This window comes from Anomaloglossus baeobatrachus, assembly GCF_048569485.1.
Source record: "Anomaloglossus baeobatrachus isolate aAnoBae1 chromosome 5 unlocalized genomic scaffold, aAnoBae1.hap1 SUPER_5_unloc_27, whole genome shotgun sequence".
Classification (NCBI taxonomy): domain Eukaryota; kingdom Metazoa; phylum Chordata; class Amphibia; order Anura; family Aromobatidae; genus Anomaloglossus; species Anomaloglossus baeobatrachus.
In genome coordinates, this window is record NW_027441803.1 from 889285 (window position 1) to 908722 (window position 19438).

The following is a 19438-nucleotide window of genomic DNA, read 5'->3' on the forward strand; positions in this document are numbered from 1 at the left end:
TGGCACGTCTAATGGATGCGCCACTTCTGGGGCGGCTGCGGCCTGCTATTTTTAGGCTGGGGAGTGTCCAATAACAGTGGACCTCCCTAGTCTGAGAATATCAGACCCCAGCTGTCCGCTTTACCTTGGCTGGTGATCCAATATGGGGGGGACCGCACGTTTTTTGTTTTAAATTATTTATATAATTTAAAATAACAGCGTGGGGTGCCCACTGTTTTGGATTATCAGCCAAGGTGAAGCTGCCAGCGGTGGTCTGCAGGCTGCAGCCGTCTGCTTTACCCTAGCTGGCTACAAAAAATGGGGGGACCTCACGTCGTTTTTTTTTTATTATTTATTTTATGGCTAAATACAAGGCTAAGCACCCTTTAGTGCCACATGAAAGTCACTAAAGGGTGCCAGCTTAGAAAATGCAGGGAGGTGGAACATTATATAGGTTTTTCTCATCTATCTATCTATCCCTCTATCTATCTATCCCTCTATCTATCTATCCCTCTATCTATCTATCCCTCTATCTATCTATCCCTCTATCTATCCCTCTATCTATCTATCTATCCCTCTATCTATCTATCTATCCCTCTATCTATCTATCCCTCTATCTATCTATCCCTCTATCTATCTATCCCTCTATCTATCTATCCCTCTATCTATCTATCCCTCTATCTATCTATCCCTCTATCTATCTATCCCTCTATCTATCTATCCATCTATCTATCTATCCATCTATCCCTCTATCTATCTATCTATTCATCTATCTATCTATCCCTCTATCTATCTATCTATTCATCTATCCATCTTTCCCTCTATCCATTATCTGTCTATTGATTATCTTTATTATTTATTGCAGGGACAAACCTGCGGTAAATCCGCGGTAAATCCGCGGCAAAACCGCATGCGGATTTGGTGCGGATTTTTTCCGCAGGTCCGGAAATCTTTCACTGGCAGAAGTTTCTCAAGAAATTTTCTTGAGAAACTTCACATTTATAGTGCGCACATAGCCTTATACTGTATATAGAGAGGCTGTGTGGGGGGCTTATACTGTATATAGGAGGCTGTGTGGGGGCTTATACTGTATATAGAGAGGCTGTGTGGGGGCTTATACTGTATATAGGGAGGCTGTGTGGGGGCTTATACTGTATATAGGGAGGCTGTGTGGGGGCTTATACTGTATATAGAGAGGCTGTGTGGGGGCTTATACTGTATATAGAGAGGCTGTGTGGGGGCTTATACTGTATATAGAGAGGCTGTGTGGGGGCTTATACTGTATATAGGGAGGCTGTGTGGGGGCTTATACTGTATATAGGGAGGCTGTGTGGGGGCTTATACTGTATATAGGGAGGCTGTGTGGGGGCTTATACTGTATATAGGGAGGCTGTGTGGGGGCTTATACTGTATATAGGGAGGCTGTGTGGGGGCTTATACTGTATATAGGGAGGCTGTGTGGGGGCTTATACTGTATATAGGGAGGCTGTGTGGGGGCTTATACTGTATATAGGGAGGCTGTGTGGGGGCTTATACTGTATATAGGGAGGCTGTGTGGGGGCTTATACTGTATATAGGGAGGCTGTGTGGGGGCTTATACTGTATATAGGGAGGCTGTGTGGGGGCTTATACTGTATATAGGGAGGCTGTGTGGGGGCTTATACTGTATATAGGGAGGCTGTGTGGGGGCTTATACTGTATATAGGGAGGCTGTGTGGGGGCTTATACTGTATATAGGGAGGCTGTGTGGGGGCTTATACTGTATATAGGGAGGCTGTGTGGGGGATTATACTGTATATAGGGAGGCTGTGTGGGGGATTATACTGTATATAGAGAGGCTGTGTGGGGGCTTATACTGTATATAGAGATGCTGTGTGGGGGCTTATACTGTATATAGAGAGGCTGTGTGGGGGCTTATACTGTATATAGAGAGGCTGTGTGGGGGCTTATACTGTATATAGGGAGGCTGTGTGGGGGCTTATACTGTATATAGGGAGGCTGTGTGGGGGCTTATACTGTATATAGAGAGGCTGTGTGGGGGATTATACTGTATATAGGGAGGCTGTGGGGGGGTTATACTGTATATAGAGAGGCTGTGTGGGGGCTTATGCGGTATATAGAGAGGCTGTGTGCGGGGGCTTATACTGTATATAGGGAGGCTGTGTGGGGGCTTATACTGTATATAGAGAGGCTGTGGGGGCTTATACTGTATATACGTAGGCTGTGCGGGGGCTTATACTGTATATAGAGGCTGTGGGGGGGGTTATACTGTATATAGAGAGGCTGTGTGGGGGGTTATACTGTATATAGGAAGCTGTGTGGGGGGTTATACTGTATATAGAGAGGCTGTGTGGGGGCTTATACGGTATATAGAGAGGCTGTGTGGGGGGCTTATACTGTATATAGGGAGGCTGTGGGGGGGCTTATACTGTATATAGGGAGGCTGTGTGGGGGGCTTATACTGTGTATAGAGAGGCTGTTGGGGGGGCTCATGCTGTATATAGGGAGGTTGTGTGGGGGCTTATACTGTATATAGGGAGGCTGTGTGGGGGGCTTATACTGTATATAGGGAGGCTGTGGGGGGGGCTTATACTGTATATAGGGAGGCTGTGGGGGGGGGCTTAAACTGTGTATAGAGAGGCTGTGTGGGGGCTTATACTGTATATAGAGAGGCTGTGTGGGGGGCTTATACTGTATACAGGGATCTGTGTAGGGACTCATACGGTATATAGTGAGTACAGTGCCTTGTGAAAGTATTCACCCCCTTGGCATTTTTAATGTTTTGTGATTTGACAACCTGGAATTTCCCTGTGTTTTGAGGGTTTCCATCAAGTCATGTACAGAACCTGCCGACAACTGTGAACATTTGATTTTCTTTTTATTGTGAAACAAACATCAAATAGGACAAATTAACTGAAAACATCACTTTGCATAAATATTCCCCCCCCCCAAAGTCAGTACTTTGTGTTAATAACAGCTACAACTCTCTTTTGATAAGTGTCTCTGAGCTTACCACATTTTGCCTCTGGGATTTTTGCCGTTTCCTTAAGGTAAAACTGCTCCAGCTCCTTCTCGTTAAATGTTTCCTCCGGTGAGCAGCGTCTTCACGTCTGACCACAGATTCTCCATTCCTCTGGTGAGCAGCGTCTTCACGTCTGACCACAGATTCTCCATTCCTCTGGTGAGCAGCGTCTTCACGTCTGACCACAGATTCTCCATTCCTCTGGTGAGCAGCGTCTTCACGTCTGACCACAGATTCTTCATTCCTCTGGTGAGCAACGTCTTCACGTCTGACCACAGATTCTCCATTCCTCTGGTGAGCAGCGTCTTCACGTCTGACCACAGATTCTTCATTCCTCTGGTGAGCAGCGTCTTCACGTCTGACCACAGATTCTTCATTCCTCTGGTGAGCAGCGTCTTCACGTCTGACCACAGATTCTTCATTCCTCTGGTGAGCAGCGTCTTCACGTCTGACCACAGATTCTTCATTCCTCTGGTGAGCAGCGTCTTCACGTCTGACCACAGATTCTCCATTCCTCTGGTGAGCAGCGTCTTCACGTCTGACCACAGATTCTCCATTCCGCTGGTGAGCAGTGTCTTCACGTCTGAACACAGATTCTCTATTGGATTAAGGCCTGGTCTGTGACTTGGCCGCTCCAATACATTTACACGTTTCCCCTTACACCCTCCAGTGTGGCTTTAGCAGTAGCTTTAGGTCATTGTCTTGTTGGAAGATGAACCTCCATACAAGTCTCACATTACTGACAGACTGAAACAGGTTTTACTCAAGAATATCCCTATATTTTGCACCATCCATCTTCCCCTAGACTTGGACCATTTTCCATGTCCCTGATGCTGAAAAACATCCTCCCCAGCATGATGCTTCCACCACCATGTTTCACTATGAGGTTGGTGTTCTTGGGGTGATGAGCTGTGTTGGTTTGGTGCGAGACATAGCACTTACCTTGGTGGCCAAAAAGCTCAATTTTGGTCTCATCTGACCACAGCACCTTCCTCCACACATTTGGTGAGTCTCCCACATGTCTTTAGGCAAACTGAAAAGGAGCCTTTCAATTTCTGGCTAAAGTAAAGACCTTTTTTTTTTTCTTGGCCCCTCTTCCATAAAGGCCAGCTCTATGGCGTGTATGGGTTATTGTAGTTGTATGGACAGACACTCCGGTCTCTGCTTGGAGACTGTGTAGCTCCTTCAGGGTTACCTTTGGTCTCTGTGCTGCCTCTGATTAATGCCCTCCTTGTCTAGGCTGAGAGTTTGGTGGGTGGCCTCTCGTGTCAGGTTTGTTGTGGTACCATGCGCTTTCTATTTGATGATTGGAACCCAGCCCTGACCACTTTGTCTCTGGCTTGTTTGGAGATCTCCTTGGTCTTCATTGTGTTGTTTGGAGTTCGCCTTGGTCTTCATAGTGTTAGTTGGTTAGTGGAGCCTCTTTCTTAATGATGTTGCAGCCTCTGTGGCCTTTCAGAGGAGGTGTGTATATACTGACAGACCCTAGGACACTTAGATTGCTCAGACGGCGCTGATGGCTTCTCCCCCATACACAACACTCCAGCTTTCCTGTGATCTCTATGAGAGAGACGCCTCCAGACTCCTGGAGCGGAGGTTTATCTCCAGGAATAAGAAACGGATCAGTCTCTGAATTTCAGCATGCCGGACCCTTCTCTGCCCGGACATCATCTGTCGTGAGGCTCCATATATATTACAGCGACCAATCCCCTCCATAATCAGCAGCTGCCGCTGACTTGAGTCTGATGTGTTTGGGGCCTAAGAGCTTAATAGACGCCGCCAGGCCTCTAACTACCATGGCAACTAAGCAGATTACCATGATCAAAATGGAACAATGAGAACCTGCTTAATTTTCTAGACTTTTTCATGTAATATACAGAAGCTCAAGAGGAAAATGCCCTCCCCTAAACAAAAAGCATATCAAGCTTTAAAAAAAAAAAAGCCAACTCTAAACCCCCGTCCATGTAGACATTATCCTCTGCATTTAGTGGTGGTGATGGCGTCAGTGATGGACTCCGGCCAGATATCTTTTATAGAGACGCAGTAGAGGGTGAAGATGTCGTCCTCATCATGGAGTCGTTATTTCTCCTCACGTGTAATGAATTTCTCCTGCAGTTTTGCTGATGCCGATTCCAGTGTCGGTAAATGAGAGGAGAATTAGTGATATGGAAGATGAGTCTATGAGGAACGTATTCAGCTGCCGACTCCGAGGAGGAAACTGCTTGTTGTGTGTGGCCTAAATATATAGGATTTCTTAGTAGATAGAAAGAACTGACTACTGTAAAATACTAACAATAGTAACACATAACGCTCCCCCATTACTCCTGTGCCCCCGCTGCTTGGGTCCCCGCCAGTCTCTGGATTTCCTGTCAGTTTAGTCACTGATAACAAACGTGATCTCTGCTGTCAATCAGTGGCTGAAGCATTGACCGAAATAACCAGCGATTGGGAGCGGAGGAGACGTCTTAGGCCCTGTGCGCACTAGAAAACAGAATTTTCTTAAGAAAATTCCGCAGGGTCTGAAAAATTACCGCACCCGCGGTAAAAAACCACGGCAAACCGCACCCGAAAACCGCATGCGGTTTAACCGTGGTATTGTTAGCGGTATTGCCGCGGTTTTGCCGCGTGCGGGTTGGTACATGTGCTTTAATGCTTTCAATGCAATAAAGCACATAAAAAAAAAAAAAGGTCATAGATAAATAGAAGAAAAGATAGAAGGATAGATCGATATAGATAGATGGAAGAATAGATAGACAGAGGGATAGATAGAGTCCCTGTGAGCACACGCTGCATTTCTCCTGAGCGGTAATGTGAGTTCACATTACTGGCGGTGGGAAATGCCCTGTTGTTACCTCTGCAGGCTCGTTGCGAGGAGTCACTCGCTTCTGGATGCAAGCATTGCAAGGCATGGATTACGCCGCAGCTGTGGATTACACTGGAGCTGTGTGTTTTGGGGGGTTAATAAAGGGGTGAACCAGGGGCTTTTTTGTGTTTTATTTAAAATAAAGGATTTTTCGGTGTGTTTATTCGCTTTACTTACGGGTTGATCATGTCAGCTGTCTCATAGACGCTGCCATGATCAAGCCTGGGGTTAATGGCGGCGATGCGCTGGCATTAACTCGTTATTACCTGGATCGCCACCACATCACGGCATCTGGAAGAGCCGAGGACACTCCGGTACTGCCGCATAATGCATGCGACAGTCCCGGGGCAGCTGCGGGCTGGTATTCTCGGCTGCAGGAGGAGGGGGGACATTAACCCTGCCCCCCGACCTCCCCAGCCGGAGAATACCGGGCCGCCGCTGTGTGCTTACCTCGGCTGGAAGGTAAAAATACGGCGGAGTACACCTGTTTTTTTTTTTTTTCTTTCTATATTTCCGTTTGATTTGTATGTGTATTCTATGTGTCTGTGAGTGAGTGATGTGTGTGTGTGTGTTCTATATCTGTGTGTGTTTGCTCTGCTCCGCTTCCTCTTCCTGTCATAATGACATCACTTCCCTGCAAATCGCAGACAGTGATGTACATTACCGCAGGTAAATTGCGAAATACCGGAGGGAATAACGCATGAAAACGCAATGAACCGCACAGAATTTGCTGCCTGCTTTATTCCCTGCGGGATTTCACGATTACATTGCAGTCAATGGAGTGAAATCCCGCAGCGACGTGCGGAAAAGAAGTGACATGCAATTGTTTTTGCTGCGGGAATCCCGCAGCAAAACATGCAGCTGTCAAATTCCGCAAAGTGCGCACAAAGCAGCAGGAAATCCGCGGGAAAAACCGGTAAGTGCGCACAGGGCCTTAGTCAGCAATTCAATTTATGTTCCAGTTGATACGATCCAAGAGCGAACAACTTTTACACGTTCTGTCTCCTCATATGTTTCCCCTTATTCTCTCCAGTAATTGCATTATTACAGCGGATTCTTTATGATGTTACATCGTCATCTTCTCCCCATTCAGGTCCCTACAATATCGGATCCTCTCAGTGGAGATCTTCTATAGAAGAGAATTCTCCTGATTGCCCCGTGAAGGATGGATATGGACAGGGACAAGATGGCGGAGAGGATATTACACCTCACCCTAGAGATCCTCTTCCGGCTTACTGGAGAGGTGAGAGATTCTGATGACGTCACATTACATCATTCTTATCTATGGGAATAACAGATGGACAGAACTGGAGAGGTGAGGACTCTGGAAATGTCTGGAGTGAGATTTATTACTGTGTCTCTCCATAACCAGGATTACACAGGAGTGAAGAAGACCTCTAGTGAGCGCTGTCAGGCCCCTGTGTCTGAGGGATGGGGAAGACCCCTGACCCAATCACGGGGCCTCCACCTCACCCCCCGATACATGAGGACATCAATAACCAGAAGATCCTAGAACTCGCCTACAAGATGATTGAGCTGCTGACTGGAGAGGTGACACTGCTGGGAATGCTGGGACATTATACAGTAACGCTATGAAGGGATCGGGGGTGACGGTATCATTGTATGTGTCAGGTTCCTATAAGGTGTCAGGACGTCACCGTCTATTTCTCCATGGAGGAGTGGGAGTATTTAGAAGGACACAAAGATCTGTACAAGGACGTCATGATGGAGGTTCCCCAGCCCCTCACATCACCAGGTAATAGACAGGACTAAATACACACGGCCTATAATTATCTGTATGTAAGGAATGAATTCAGTCCCTTTATGTGTCTCCTCCAGTTCTATCCAGTAAGAGGACAACACCAGAGAGATGTCCCCGTCCTCTTCTCCCACAGGACTGTAAACAAGAAGATCTCGATGTTCCTCAGGATGTTTTTCCTCCAGCTCTATCCAGTAAGAGATATCTACTCATGTATTTTCTGCACTAATTTTGTGTTTACATTTTTAGGCTTTCTGCTCTGTTTTTGTATTTTTTTTTCAACTGTATTGTCTTTTCTTCCGTTTGTTTCTAGTGCCTTCTCTATGTCATTATTAAGGCAACTAAAAGACCTGCAGAGGGTTCATGAATACCCTGTTTCCCTGAAAATTAAACCTAGTCCAAAAATAAGCCCTAGCACGATTTTATGGGATTTTTGAAGAATGCTTGAAATATAAGCCCTACTCCAAATATAAGCCCTAGTTACAGTCAGGGCAAGTGTTGGGAGGAGTCAAACTGCACAATTTCTCAAGACCCCACTCTCTTAGGGACCCCATCAGTTGTATTCTGAGGTTGTTTGAGGACCTTTTGAGGACTTCAAAGTCATGTGACTTGATGTAACCAAAGGTCTCTAAAGAGCAAACTGGGCAATTGCACAGGCCCCCTTACTCCTAGGGGCCCCAGTGTTTATTTGCCAATAATAGGACTGCTTAAGGACCTTTTTGACATCACGGTATATAACCAAAGATATCAATTGCAGGAGTCTAAAGCTGAAGAGGAGACAGGCTGGTGTGTCTGTGTGTACATGCCAATTTTAACCAGCTTTGCCAAAATGGGCAGAGCTTGCCAGAAGAAGGGTGTGATGCCACCATTTCTCTAAGGCTAGGTTCACATTTCCATCTATTTGTATCAGTCACAATCCGCGGCTCTGGTAAACAACGGAATCTGTTTGGCGGATTCCATTGTTTTCCATAGACTTGTATGAGTGGCGGATTGCGACTGATGACCTTGCGTTGCATCCGTTGTGCGGCGCATCAGTCGTTTTTGGACTGACCGCCGGGCGTAAACAACGCAGAATGTAACGTTTTTTAGGTTGTCAAAATTAAGACCCCGCGCAGGAATCCGCCAAGCTTGTAATGTTTGTCTATGGTGATGAATTCCGTCGTAATCCGTCTTACGACGGGATCCAGCGCTGGATTTCGTCATGCTCTACTGAGCATGCTCAGCATGTTTGGCACACCCACTGAGCTGTCCCAAACACAAACGGATCATGACGGATCCGTCAAAAAGGACGCACAAGAATGTAACGGATGCGACGCATCAGTTTTTTCACAGGATTCCTGTGAACGGAATCCTGTGAAATAACACATTTGTTGCGTCAGTTGACATCTAAAAAACGACGGACCCGTCGCTCAGTTGCAATGACGGACCTGACGGATTTAAAACAAAGGAAATGTGAACCTAGCCTAATTCATAACAAACTGCGACATTCCCTATGCCAGAAATCTCACTCCAGTCCCCGACGTCGTTTTTCAGTGTACATCGCCGGTCTTGATGAATTGGAGCCCTACTGTTTATCTGCACAGACCCTGCTACCTGCTTTGGTTAAAAAGCCTAAGGATGGGTCATCAGCATTACAGTCCCAGATAATCCAGTTAAATTTCCAGCATCTGTCTTTATTTTATTTTTGTCTTAAAAAAAACCCCTCTTTGAAATTGTCTATGTTGTGGATCAATGTTTCAAGAAGATGTTTGCAGGTTTTGCCAACTGTCATGGCGGCGTCCGGATCTATGGAAATTATAGATTCTGGTACTTTGCATATTAACTTCTCTGATGTCTGTGAGCAGTACAGGGAGACGCAGGCATAAAACCACAGGCTTGGGCAGGCTAGAAAGAGTTATTCTCTGCTGGGTTGCTTGTTAATGTCTTTGATCACATGCTGTAGAGGAGAAAGTATTGTTCGCTCCCGTTCTGTATATGCTGGATGGACTATTTCATTAATGCCAGCTATAGTTTACCTATACTGGTCTGGCGAGGTATTGCTTCTTGCTTCTCTCCTTAGTCTCTCACTGTTTATTTCTGTGAGTTTGCAATGTGTCCCATCTGTCTTAATCTGTATTTCCATTATACTCCTGCCCCTTCTTTCCCTTGGGGATCACCGATTAAATCTAGTCAGGAGACTAGTAAGGCCCGGGACTTCGGCATCTCCATATTCAGGGGTAATCCATAAGTTAAGTATAGCTTAGGGTCCCCTATAGTGAGGGACAGTATAAGAGCCCCCTGTCCCTCATTATCCTGCAGTCACTTGTTGACAATCAATCAGATTTTTTACTATAGCACATTCCAGAGAACTGGTGCTAGGAATTGGAGATCCGAATTAACAAAGATATAAATCGTAGATGTCGAAATTGGAAAACAGATTCAGAATACATTTTTTGTTTATTTAATTTCTGTTGTTATGGTTTAAAAAAATGTATGTACTTTCAAGATATTAAAAATTAATAACATTGTGTTTATTTTTAGCAGATGACTGTATTGGGAGTTCAGATGGAAATCTAATATCTTCAGAATTTAAAACAGATGATCAAAGTATCACACGAGATACATATGAAGAGCATGCTGGTGTCCCAGATAGAGCTTTCCGAGGAAGGCCTGGAAGTATATCATCTGATCTTTTCATACAAGTCCAAAATTCCGATTTATCACAGAATTGTAAGGAAAATAAAAGTTACAGAAGGGATGTGGAACATGAAACTGCTCCTACAAGAGAGAAACGATTTTCATGCCCAGAATGTGGAAAATGTTTTACTAGGAAATCAAGTCTTGTTGACCATGGAAAACTTCACACAGGGGAGAAGCCATTTTCATGCCCCCACTGTGAAAAATGTTTTACTTGGAAAAATGAATTTGTTGTGCATCAAAGATCTCACACAGGGGAGAAGCCATTTTCATGTTTAGAATGTGGGAAATGTTTTATTCGGAAATCAGACCTTATTAGACATCAGAAAATTCACACAGGGGAGAAGCCATTTTCATGTTCAGAATGTGGGAAATGTTTTATTCAGAAATCACATCTTGTTACACATCAGAAAAATCACCCAGGGGAGAAGCCATTTTCATGTTCAGAATGTGGGAAATGTTTTATTCAGAAATCACATCTTGTTACACATCAGAAAAATCACACAGGGGAGAAGCCATTTTCATGTTCAGAATGTGGGAAATGTTTTATTCAGAAATCACATCTTGTTACACATCAGAAAAATCACCCAGGGGAGAAGCCATTTTCATGTTCAGAATGTGGGAAATGTTTTATTCGGAAATCACATCTTGTTACACATCAGAAAAATCACACGGGAGAATCCATTTTCATGTTCAGAATGTGGGAAATGTTTTATTCAGAAATCACATCTTGTTACACATCAGAAAAATCACCCAGGGGAGAAGCCATTTTCATGTTCAGAATGTGGGAAATGTTTTATTCGGAAATCACATCTTGTTACACATCAGAAAAATCACACGGGAGAATCCATTTACATGTTCAGAATGTGGGAAATGTTTTAGTTGGAAATCAAATCTTGTTGAGCATCAAAGGATTCACACAGGAGAGAAGCCATTTTCATGTTCAGAGTGTGGGAAATGTTTTATTCAGAGATCACATCTTGTTACACACCTGAAAAAATCACACAGGGGAGAAGCCATTTTCATGTTCAGAGTGCGGGAAATGTTTTAAATGGAAATCAGAACTTGTTGTGCATCAAACATCTCACACAGGGGAGAAGCCATTTTCATGCCCAGAATGTGGTAAATGTTTTACTATGAAATTAAGTCTTGTTGACCATCAAAAATATCACACAAAATAAATCATGTTTATGTTCTGAATGTGGAAAATGTAATTCTCAGAAATCCGATCATGTTAAACATGTGAAGAAGCCACACAGGGAAGGAACCTTTTTCATGTTGTGAACATTTGAAATGTTTAACTAATAAATCAAGTCTTGCCGACATCAGAAAACCAACAAAGCGGAGCAGCCATTCTTGCTTTCAGAATTTGCCAAATGTTTTTTGTTTTTTTTTAATCAGTTTTTTTTTATTAAAACAGAATACATACAACAGTATAACAAATCGGCATCCAAATTAAGTTTATCATATCTATTACCCCTTTCCCTCCCCCTCCTGCCCCCTTCCCCGGCAGCAACACTCCTCCCCAATACTACATCCCTACACACTTAGGGCGGCTTTGCACATTGCAACATCGCACATGCGATGTCGGTGGGGTCAAATCGAAAGTGACGCACTTCCGGCGTCACTTTCGAGATCGTAGTATGTAAATGCTAGATGATACGATTAACGAGCGCAAAAGCGTCGTTATCGTATCATCGTTGCAGGCTCCGACTTTTTCATAATTATGCTGCAGCGACAGGTACGATGCTGTTCCTCGCTCCTGCGGCTGCACACATCGCTGTCTATAACGCCGCAGGAGCGAGGAACTTCACTTTACCTGCCACCGGCGGCTATGCGGAAGGAAGGAGGTGGGCGGGATGTCTACATCCTGCTCATCTCCGCCGCTATTGGCCGCCTGCCGTGTAACGTCGCTATGACGCCACACGACCCGCCCCCTTAGGAAGGAGGCGGGGCGACGGTCGCAAGGCAGGTGAGTGCATGTGAAGCTGGCGTAGCGATAATTTTCGCTACGCCAGCTATCACAAGATATCGTACCTGCGACGGGGGCGGGGACTATCGCGTCCGACATCGCATCATCGGCTTGCGATGTCGCAACGTGCAAAGCCCGCCTTAGAATACCCTTCAACTGCAGTATAGCAACCATCCCATTCACCCCGATGTGCAGGAGGAACTACTAGTAACACAAATAAAACAAAACACACACATCAGAGGTCTCCGACAGCTATCCCTGTCCCAAACCAGTTTACTCTAAGATACTCTCCAACAACTCCTCCGTTATCGTCCCAACTTCCTCCTCCCATTTAGATTTAGTTTTAAGTGGGTAGTCTAAAAGAAAGGTATGTAGTATATCTTTATACGTGCCAGAAAATATCCCTTTAGTGCTTCCTCCCCCCTTACACACATACTGCAGTACCAGGTCAGTCTGTATGTCCACACTTTTTTTAGCCGCTTGGGCTGCAATCGCATGTTTCAATTGACTGTAGTGGAGCCAGCCAGACGCCGGCAACTGAAACTCACACTGTAACAGTGGGAACGATTTTCCTCCGTCTAATATCTGATGCATGTATATTACACCCTTGCGTCTCCATTCCTCAATATTCCCCATTTTATGAATCTCCGGGAGATTACTGTTCTCCCAGATAGGTGTAAACTTAATTAACCGGGTCACCCCTCTCACCCTTTTCAGCTTCTCCCAGGTCTTATTTATAAGTGCCATTCTAGGAGATGTTCCACCCAGGAGCCCCACCGCACCATCCTCTAGTCCCATTACCAATGGACTTCTACCCACTATGTATTCCAGCACTTCTTTAATGCCCCCATCTTTCTCTCGATTAGACCACCCCCTGAGGTGTTGACATTGCGCCGCCATATAATACAATTCCGGATTTGGGATTGCTAGACCCCCCTCATCTTTCGGCCTCTGAAAAGTCTCTAATCGCACCCTAGGCTGCTTTTTACCCCACACCAGGTCTCTAAACAGCAAGTTTATCCCTTTAAATCTTTTCTTTGAAATACAAACGGGCATTGTGCAGTATGTATAGGAGTTTAGCCATTACTACCATCTTTAGTAAATTAACCCTTCCAACAACTGACAAATTTAGCTTGTTCCAGGCATCCACTTTGGCTCTCAATTTTTTAAGAAGCGGCCATAAGTTCACCGGTATGTATTTTTCTACTGGCAGAGATATCTGGATACCTAAATATTTAAATTCGTCCACACTCTTCAATTTGTTAGCCCCAGTATCATCATTTGTCCAGGTTACTTCCCCATCCACTTTAAAGAGGCTCGATTTAGACCAATTAACGGTAAGTCCCGAAGCCTCTCCAAATTTCTCTATTATCTGCATGCCATGATCCAATGAGGCTGACGGATCCCCCAAGAAAATAGCATAAAGAGCTATTTTCTCTTCTAAATGCCCATATTTAAATCCATGGATCTCCTTCGAATTCCTAATGGCCGCAGTCAGAGGCTCTATTGCAATAGCAAATAGGAGCGGTGATAGTGGGCAGCCCTGCCTCGTTCCCCGGTGCAACTCAAACGTTGAGGAGGTCATACCGTTAACTCTAACGTTAGCAGTAAGCCTATTATACAACAGCTGCACCCACTTTACAAACTGTGGGCCAAAACCCATATGTTGCAACACTTTCCACAGATACCCCCACTCAACACTATCGAACGCTTTCTGGGCATCTAGCGAAGCGATCACCCTCCGGCCAGGGTTGTCAGGCGGCAACTGTAGATTAAGGTATAATCTCCTGATATTAGCAGCTGTCGACCTATTGGCCATGAACCCTGATTGGTCCATATGTATTAGGTTAGATATAACTCCAGTCAGCCGATTTGACAACACCTTAGCCAGAAGCTTCACGTCCGCTGTTAATAACGAGATTGGTCTATATGAGTCTGGAAGCCTTGGATTTTTATCCTCCTTAGGAATTACTACTATTATTGCTTCTCTCATAGATTCAGGCAATACACCTTCCCCCTCCGCCACCTCAAAGACTTTCAATAGTTTGGGTAATAGGATTTCTTCTAACTGTTTATAAATTTCAACTGGTAGCCCATCTGCTCCCGGTGCCTTGTCATTGCTCATGCCATGCAGAGCGCCCTCCAGTTCATCAATAGTAATAGGTGACTCCAATTTATCTCTATCCGCCACAGACAACACAGGAAGCTCACCTCGTTCAAGAAATGAGTCCACCTATTCCACCATCACCTCTCCGCTGGAAGAATATAGCGTGCGATAGAAATCTTTCAAGACACCAAGGATCTCCTCAACCTCAGTGACCTGTGTCCCCTCTTTTGTCCTATGTTATTAACTAACAGTATCTGTGACGGGGGCCATTGGCATCCATAGTAGGACATCAGTATTAGTGGGTGGTAGTGAATTGTTCTGCTGATTACCTAGTCCTACTATGATTGTATGGAGACTATGGTGGTTCTTTCTGTGACATTTTGTAGTGTGATAGACTATTATATGAGCTAAATCGTGCAGAAAATCTTGTTTTTGTACCATCTTTGGCGGCTCTACCTCATATTGCTTTGGGTCAGAAAAAAATCTTTTGAAAAACATATATTTATATATCCTTGTTAGACCCCAGCTGTATTCTTGGTACGGTTTCCTTTCTCTTTCCCTCCCTTCCTTCTGATTGAGTCATCCTCCCTATTTTAGGGCGAGGGAAAGGGACAGCCGACGTGGAACGGGGGCGCCTGGTAACTTAAGGTGTCACACCTTCCGTTGTTAAGTAGGGTTACATTTGAGGGTTACCAGGGCCTCCTCCCCAATCTTCCCCGTCCCTTTGTATTGGTATCAACCTATTGAGAGTTTACCTGACCTTTGGTTTGTTAATGTTTGTGTGTCTTTGGGATTGTTTTTTAGAGTCCGATTTGTACTCTACCCGATAATTCAAAAGTAGTCTTGTTAAAAAGATGAAGAATAGAAAGAAACAACTCAGAGCCAACATCATCTATAAGGTACCTAAATGTAAATGTTTATTTGTGATACTGACTATGTCTCATTATTAGGCCTCGGTCCCACTTGTGCATTGCTTCTTATGTGAGCGCAATGGGACCCCCACTGATCAGCTGTTCTTGATGCAGGTGGCTTAAAATGCTTATTTCTGGATCTGCTCCATCCTCTGATAGTGTCCGCGGCCGGGTACTGCACATCTGCCTCATTGATTTTAATAGGAGACTGCTGCCACTATCAGAAGATGGAGCAGATCCAGAACTGAGCGCTTCTGGCCACCACCGGCACAGCACCTAAAACAGGCAATTGGCTGGGGTGCCAGGTGCCAGACCCCGAACAATCAGACATTAGTGACCTGTCTTAAGGAAAGGCCATTAATGTTAAAGTAGTGGACAATCTCTTTAATAAAGTCTTGTGCTGTCTGACAAGTTAAGGGTTACTATGTTTTTTTCTTTATCGTTCCTATGGGAGACCCAGACCATGGGTGTATAGCTACTGCCTCCGGAGGACACACAGTTACTACACTCAAAACGTGTAGCTCCTCCCTCCTAGCATATACACCCCCTGCTAGCCAGTCCTAGCCAGTTTTTTGCTTTGTGTTTCAGGAGGTCACACACACATGCATTCTCTGATTTTGATTTTTCCTTTTGGACAAAGATTTGGAAGAAAAGCGGGTCCAGTCTGGACTCCCGACATGTCCCTTCACACCCCACTGGGCGGTGCTGTTAAGGTTGATTTCAGGGCTGTATCCCTTTCATGCCGCGCTCCTTCACCATCCCATGCTGGGGCTCTGGCTTGAAGTGGGAGCCAACACGGTTCTCACTGCTTTGCAGGAGACCGGTCTCCATCCGCAGCCCTTTTGCAGGACCCTGCTGGACGGAGCTATCATCCCCCAGGAACCTGGCAACCTGCGTCTCAAGCTAAGTATATGAGACGTTATTACCACAGAAAGTGGTCTTTCCAGGGGTCCTTTATGTTTATTTATTGGGGGAGTGTGTTTTATGTTTGGTGTTAACATTTCCGGCCGGTTCTCCAGTTTTCACTGGAGAACCGCGCCGATGGTGCCTGCACGCCGGCCGCATGTTTTACTCTAGGCCCCGGCTTCGCCTGAGGCCTAGTTTCGGTTTCCACTGTCTCTGCATGTCAGTCTTGCAGAGAGGCAGTGTAGCTCCGCCCAGCGGCTGCGCAGCACAAGGGAAGGGACACTCCTCATTGAGGAAGGATTCCCTCCCCTGGCTACCTCACTGAGGGAATCCTTTTGCCGCTCTAAGAGTAGGCCCCGCCCCCTCTCCTCGCTCCGGTCGCCATTTTCTCGGCGTTCTCTGTGCCTGCATAGGCACAGAGATTCCACAGTGTGACAAGTGGGGACCTGGGCTGAGGGACCAGGGGGCACAGACATGTCTGTTTAAACGATTGGCAGCCACAACCTCCGGTTGTGCAGCTGCTTGTTTTATCGGTTTATATATGCTGGGGGCCAGTTGACAGAGCCCCCACCTCTGCAGCATGTCTCACAGAGCAGGGCTGCAGGTTGTTTTTATTATGCACTGCAGGTAGTCTCGTACGGCTGTACCGAGCTCATAACCATGGTGGCCCCTCAGCTTGGAGGCAGAGCCGAATGATTGCTAATTAGTGGCCCCTCCATCTGCTCCGGTTTCGGTGGCTGACCCCTGAGGGAATCCTATTTCCAGGGGTCGGCTGTCCTGGCATCTGCTGAGCATGCAGCTCCCCTCTCAGGGCGTTTTCTGCTTCAGCTCGCTCAATAAAGCTCACAAAGGACTCTCCTTCTGGGCTCAGACCCCGTCCTCCTGACAGGGAGACGCAGGGTCCCCTGTCCTTCCCCGTCCCACAGCTCCGATTACGAGCTGACTCACTGGACGAGGAGGATGTCTCTACCAGGGGCTCGGACGCTACTTTATGTACATTAATCCGTCCGTACGTGACGCAGAGCCGAATGATTGGATTGCGTCCATTATACTTTTACTGGACCTCCATCCGCCCGTATCAGGGGAGTATTCCCCGCTGGCAGAAAGGCATCAGTATACCTTTAACAGGACGAGGAGTGTGTTCTTTAACCACTCCAGTTTTCAGCCTGCTGCGTCCAAGCTCACAGCCTGTCCTGCAGACCCCAAAGCGGGGTTCTGCGGCCTGTTTCCCCCTCCCATCAGAGGTGGTCAAGGAGTGTACTCATTCGCCAAACGTGGCCCCTCCAGTGTCCAGACTTTCAGCCCGGATAGTTGTATCAGTGGCTGACGGCACCTCTATAGGGCTCCCACGGTACATTAATTTTGTACTGGACCCCAATCCGCCGGAGTTACCTTACCTAGGAGAACACAAAGTGTGTTCCTTAACCACTCCAGTTTTCAGGCCCCTGTGACCAAGCCCAGGGTCCGCTCTGACAGTCGCTTCCCATGAAGCGTGATTCTGAGGACTGTGTTTCCCCTGTCCACCAATGGTGGTCAAGAAGTGGGCTCAGTCACCTCAGGTGGCTCAGCCCGGACCGTTATGTCAGTGGCTGTTAGCTCCTCACTTAAGGTTTTGCGGTCCGCCCGGTTGTCCTTGGGCCAAGTCGGTATTGGGGCGGCAGCAGCTTCGTTCTCCTCAGCTTTACGGCAGTGCGGTTCTTTTGTACCTTCTCTGCTTGTCTGGAGGAGATGCATTCCCTCACAGGGACTCTATGCCCAAAACGGTTGCCTGAACTTCCAGACTTCAGTCTTTTCATCCTATGCCAGGTCTGCCATGCTGGACACCGCACGGCGGTGGTCTTGGCTACTTTCCTCGCTATCCGCAGGCTCCTGTGGCTTCGGTAATGGAAAGCAGATGCCTCTATAGGGGTTCCTTGCTGGGCTCCCCTTTGGTGGGACCAGTCTCTTCGGAACCAACTGGATGAAATTCAGGAAGCTCTTGGCGGGGAGAGTTCTTCCTTGCCACAAACCTAAACCAGGGAACCTGTCCAGGACAGGAATCAGTTCCTTCATCTGATCGTCCTCTAGCTCGGCCTTGGTTCATAGAACCAAATAGCTTGAAGCTGCGTCTTCAAAAGACCGCAGGAGATGCTACCACGGAGTCAGCTTCCTCCGAGCTATCTAGCCACGCCAACCACCTCCTTGGTCGGTGGCAGGCTCTCTCCACTTGGCGACGTATGGTTCTACCACGTCTCCGTTCAGTGGGGGCGGGATCATATCTCCCATGGCTACAGGATGGATTTCTGTCCACCCGCCAAACAGATTTTTTTCTGTCACCTCCCGGCTCCAAGGCCGCCGCCTTCTCACAGGCCGTGGCATTTCTTGCAGGCCAATGGAGTAATTGTACCGGTTCTCGACTGGGAACGGTTCTGAGATTTTTGTTCAAATCTATTTCTAGTCCCCGAAGAGGGCGGTGCCTTCCGACCTAGATCTTTAGCTTTTTCAGCATGGTCAGGTGTGGCGTTTTCACATGGAGCCTCGGTCTTGTTCCGTGTGTTTTTTTTCACCGGATCAATCAAGAACCCAAGGAGATTCCCTAGCAGCCATCGGCATCAGAGATGCTTTTCGGCAGGGGTCAATCGCAGTTTCACACCAGCGTTGACTACGTTTTGCCATCGGAGTGGTCCAATTCGTGGCTCTTCCCTTGGGGTAAGCCACGGCCCCTCGAGTATTCTCATTGGGGCTGCTGTGATTAAGGTCCTGCACCCCTAGGGATTGGCAGTGATCGTTTGCCCTGGACGGCCTTCTTCTCGGGGCTTCATCCAGTGCAGACTCTTAGCAGAGTACTTCGCTTACTCTCGCCACTCTAACCTATTCGGGTGGCTTGTCATTCTGTTCAAGTCCACTCTGACTTCGAACCAGAGGTTCTCAGGGACGCAATTCGAGACTCTGTCGGCTCTTGTGAAGCTGCTCTTAGTCGATCAGTAGTCCCTCCGCTGGCGGTCGACGTCGTTCTATCAGACACCAAATACAGGTGCTGGTCAGACGGTGGCGTCAATGGAAGCGATTCCTTGCCCAGTTTCTCCTGCGTCCTCTGAGACTGGATGTTTTCCGCTGTACACGCGAACTCCCTTCTTCCACGGGGGTGGTGGCTTTGCCACTGACCAGGGGCTCGTTTTCAGTGGTGGTTTCGGCCACTCTGTCTCAGGGACGCTCCTTCCTGGCCCCGTCCCGGGTGATCCTCACCAGGGTGCTGGTCTTTCC

General features: G+C 46.7%; 1 protein-coding gene across 1 annotated transcript; it reads left to right on the forward strand.

Annotated features, from left to right (window-relative positions):
• Positions 1 to 5057: 5057 nt before the first annotated feature.
• LOC142259110 (uncharacterized) lies at positions 5058 to 11618 on the forward strand. The gene is given in 4 exon segments (XM_075331622.1): positions 5058 to 5142; positions 10144 to 10978; positions 10980 to 11144; positions 11146 to 11618. Coding segments are annotated over 4 exon segments (1290 nt in total). The 3' UTR covers positions 11351 to 11618.
• Positions 11619 to 19438: the final 7820 nt, after the last annotated feature.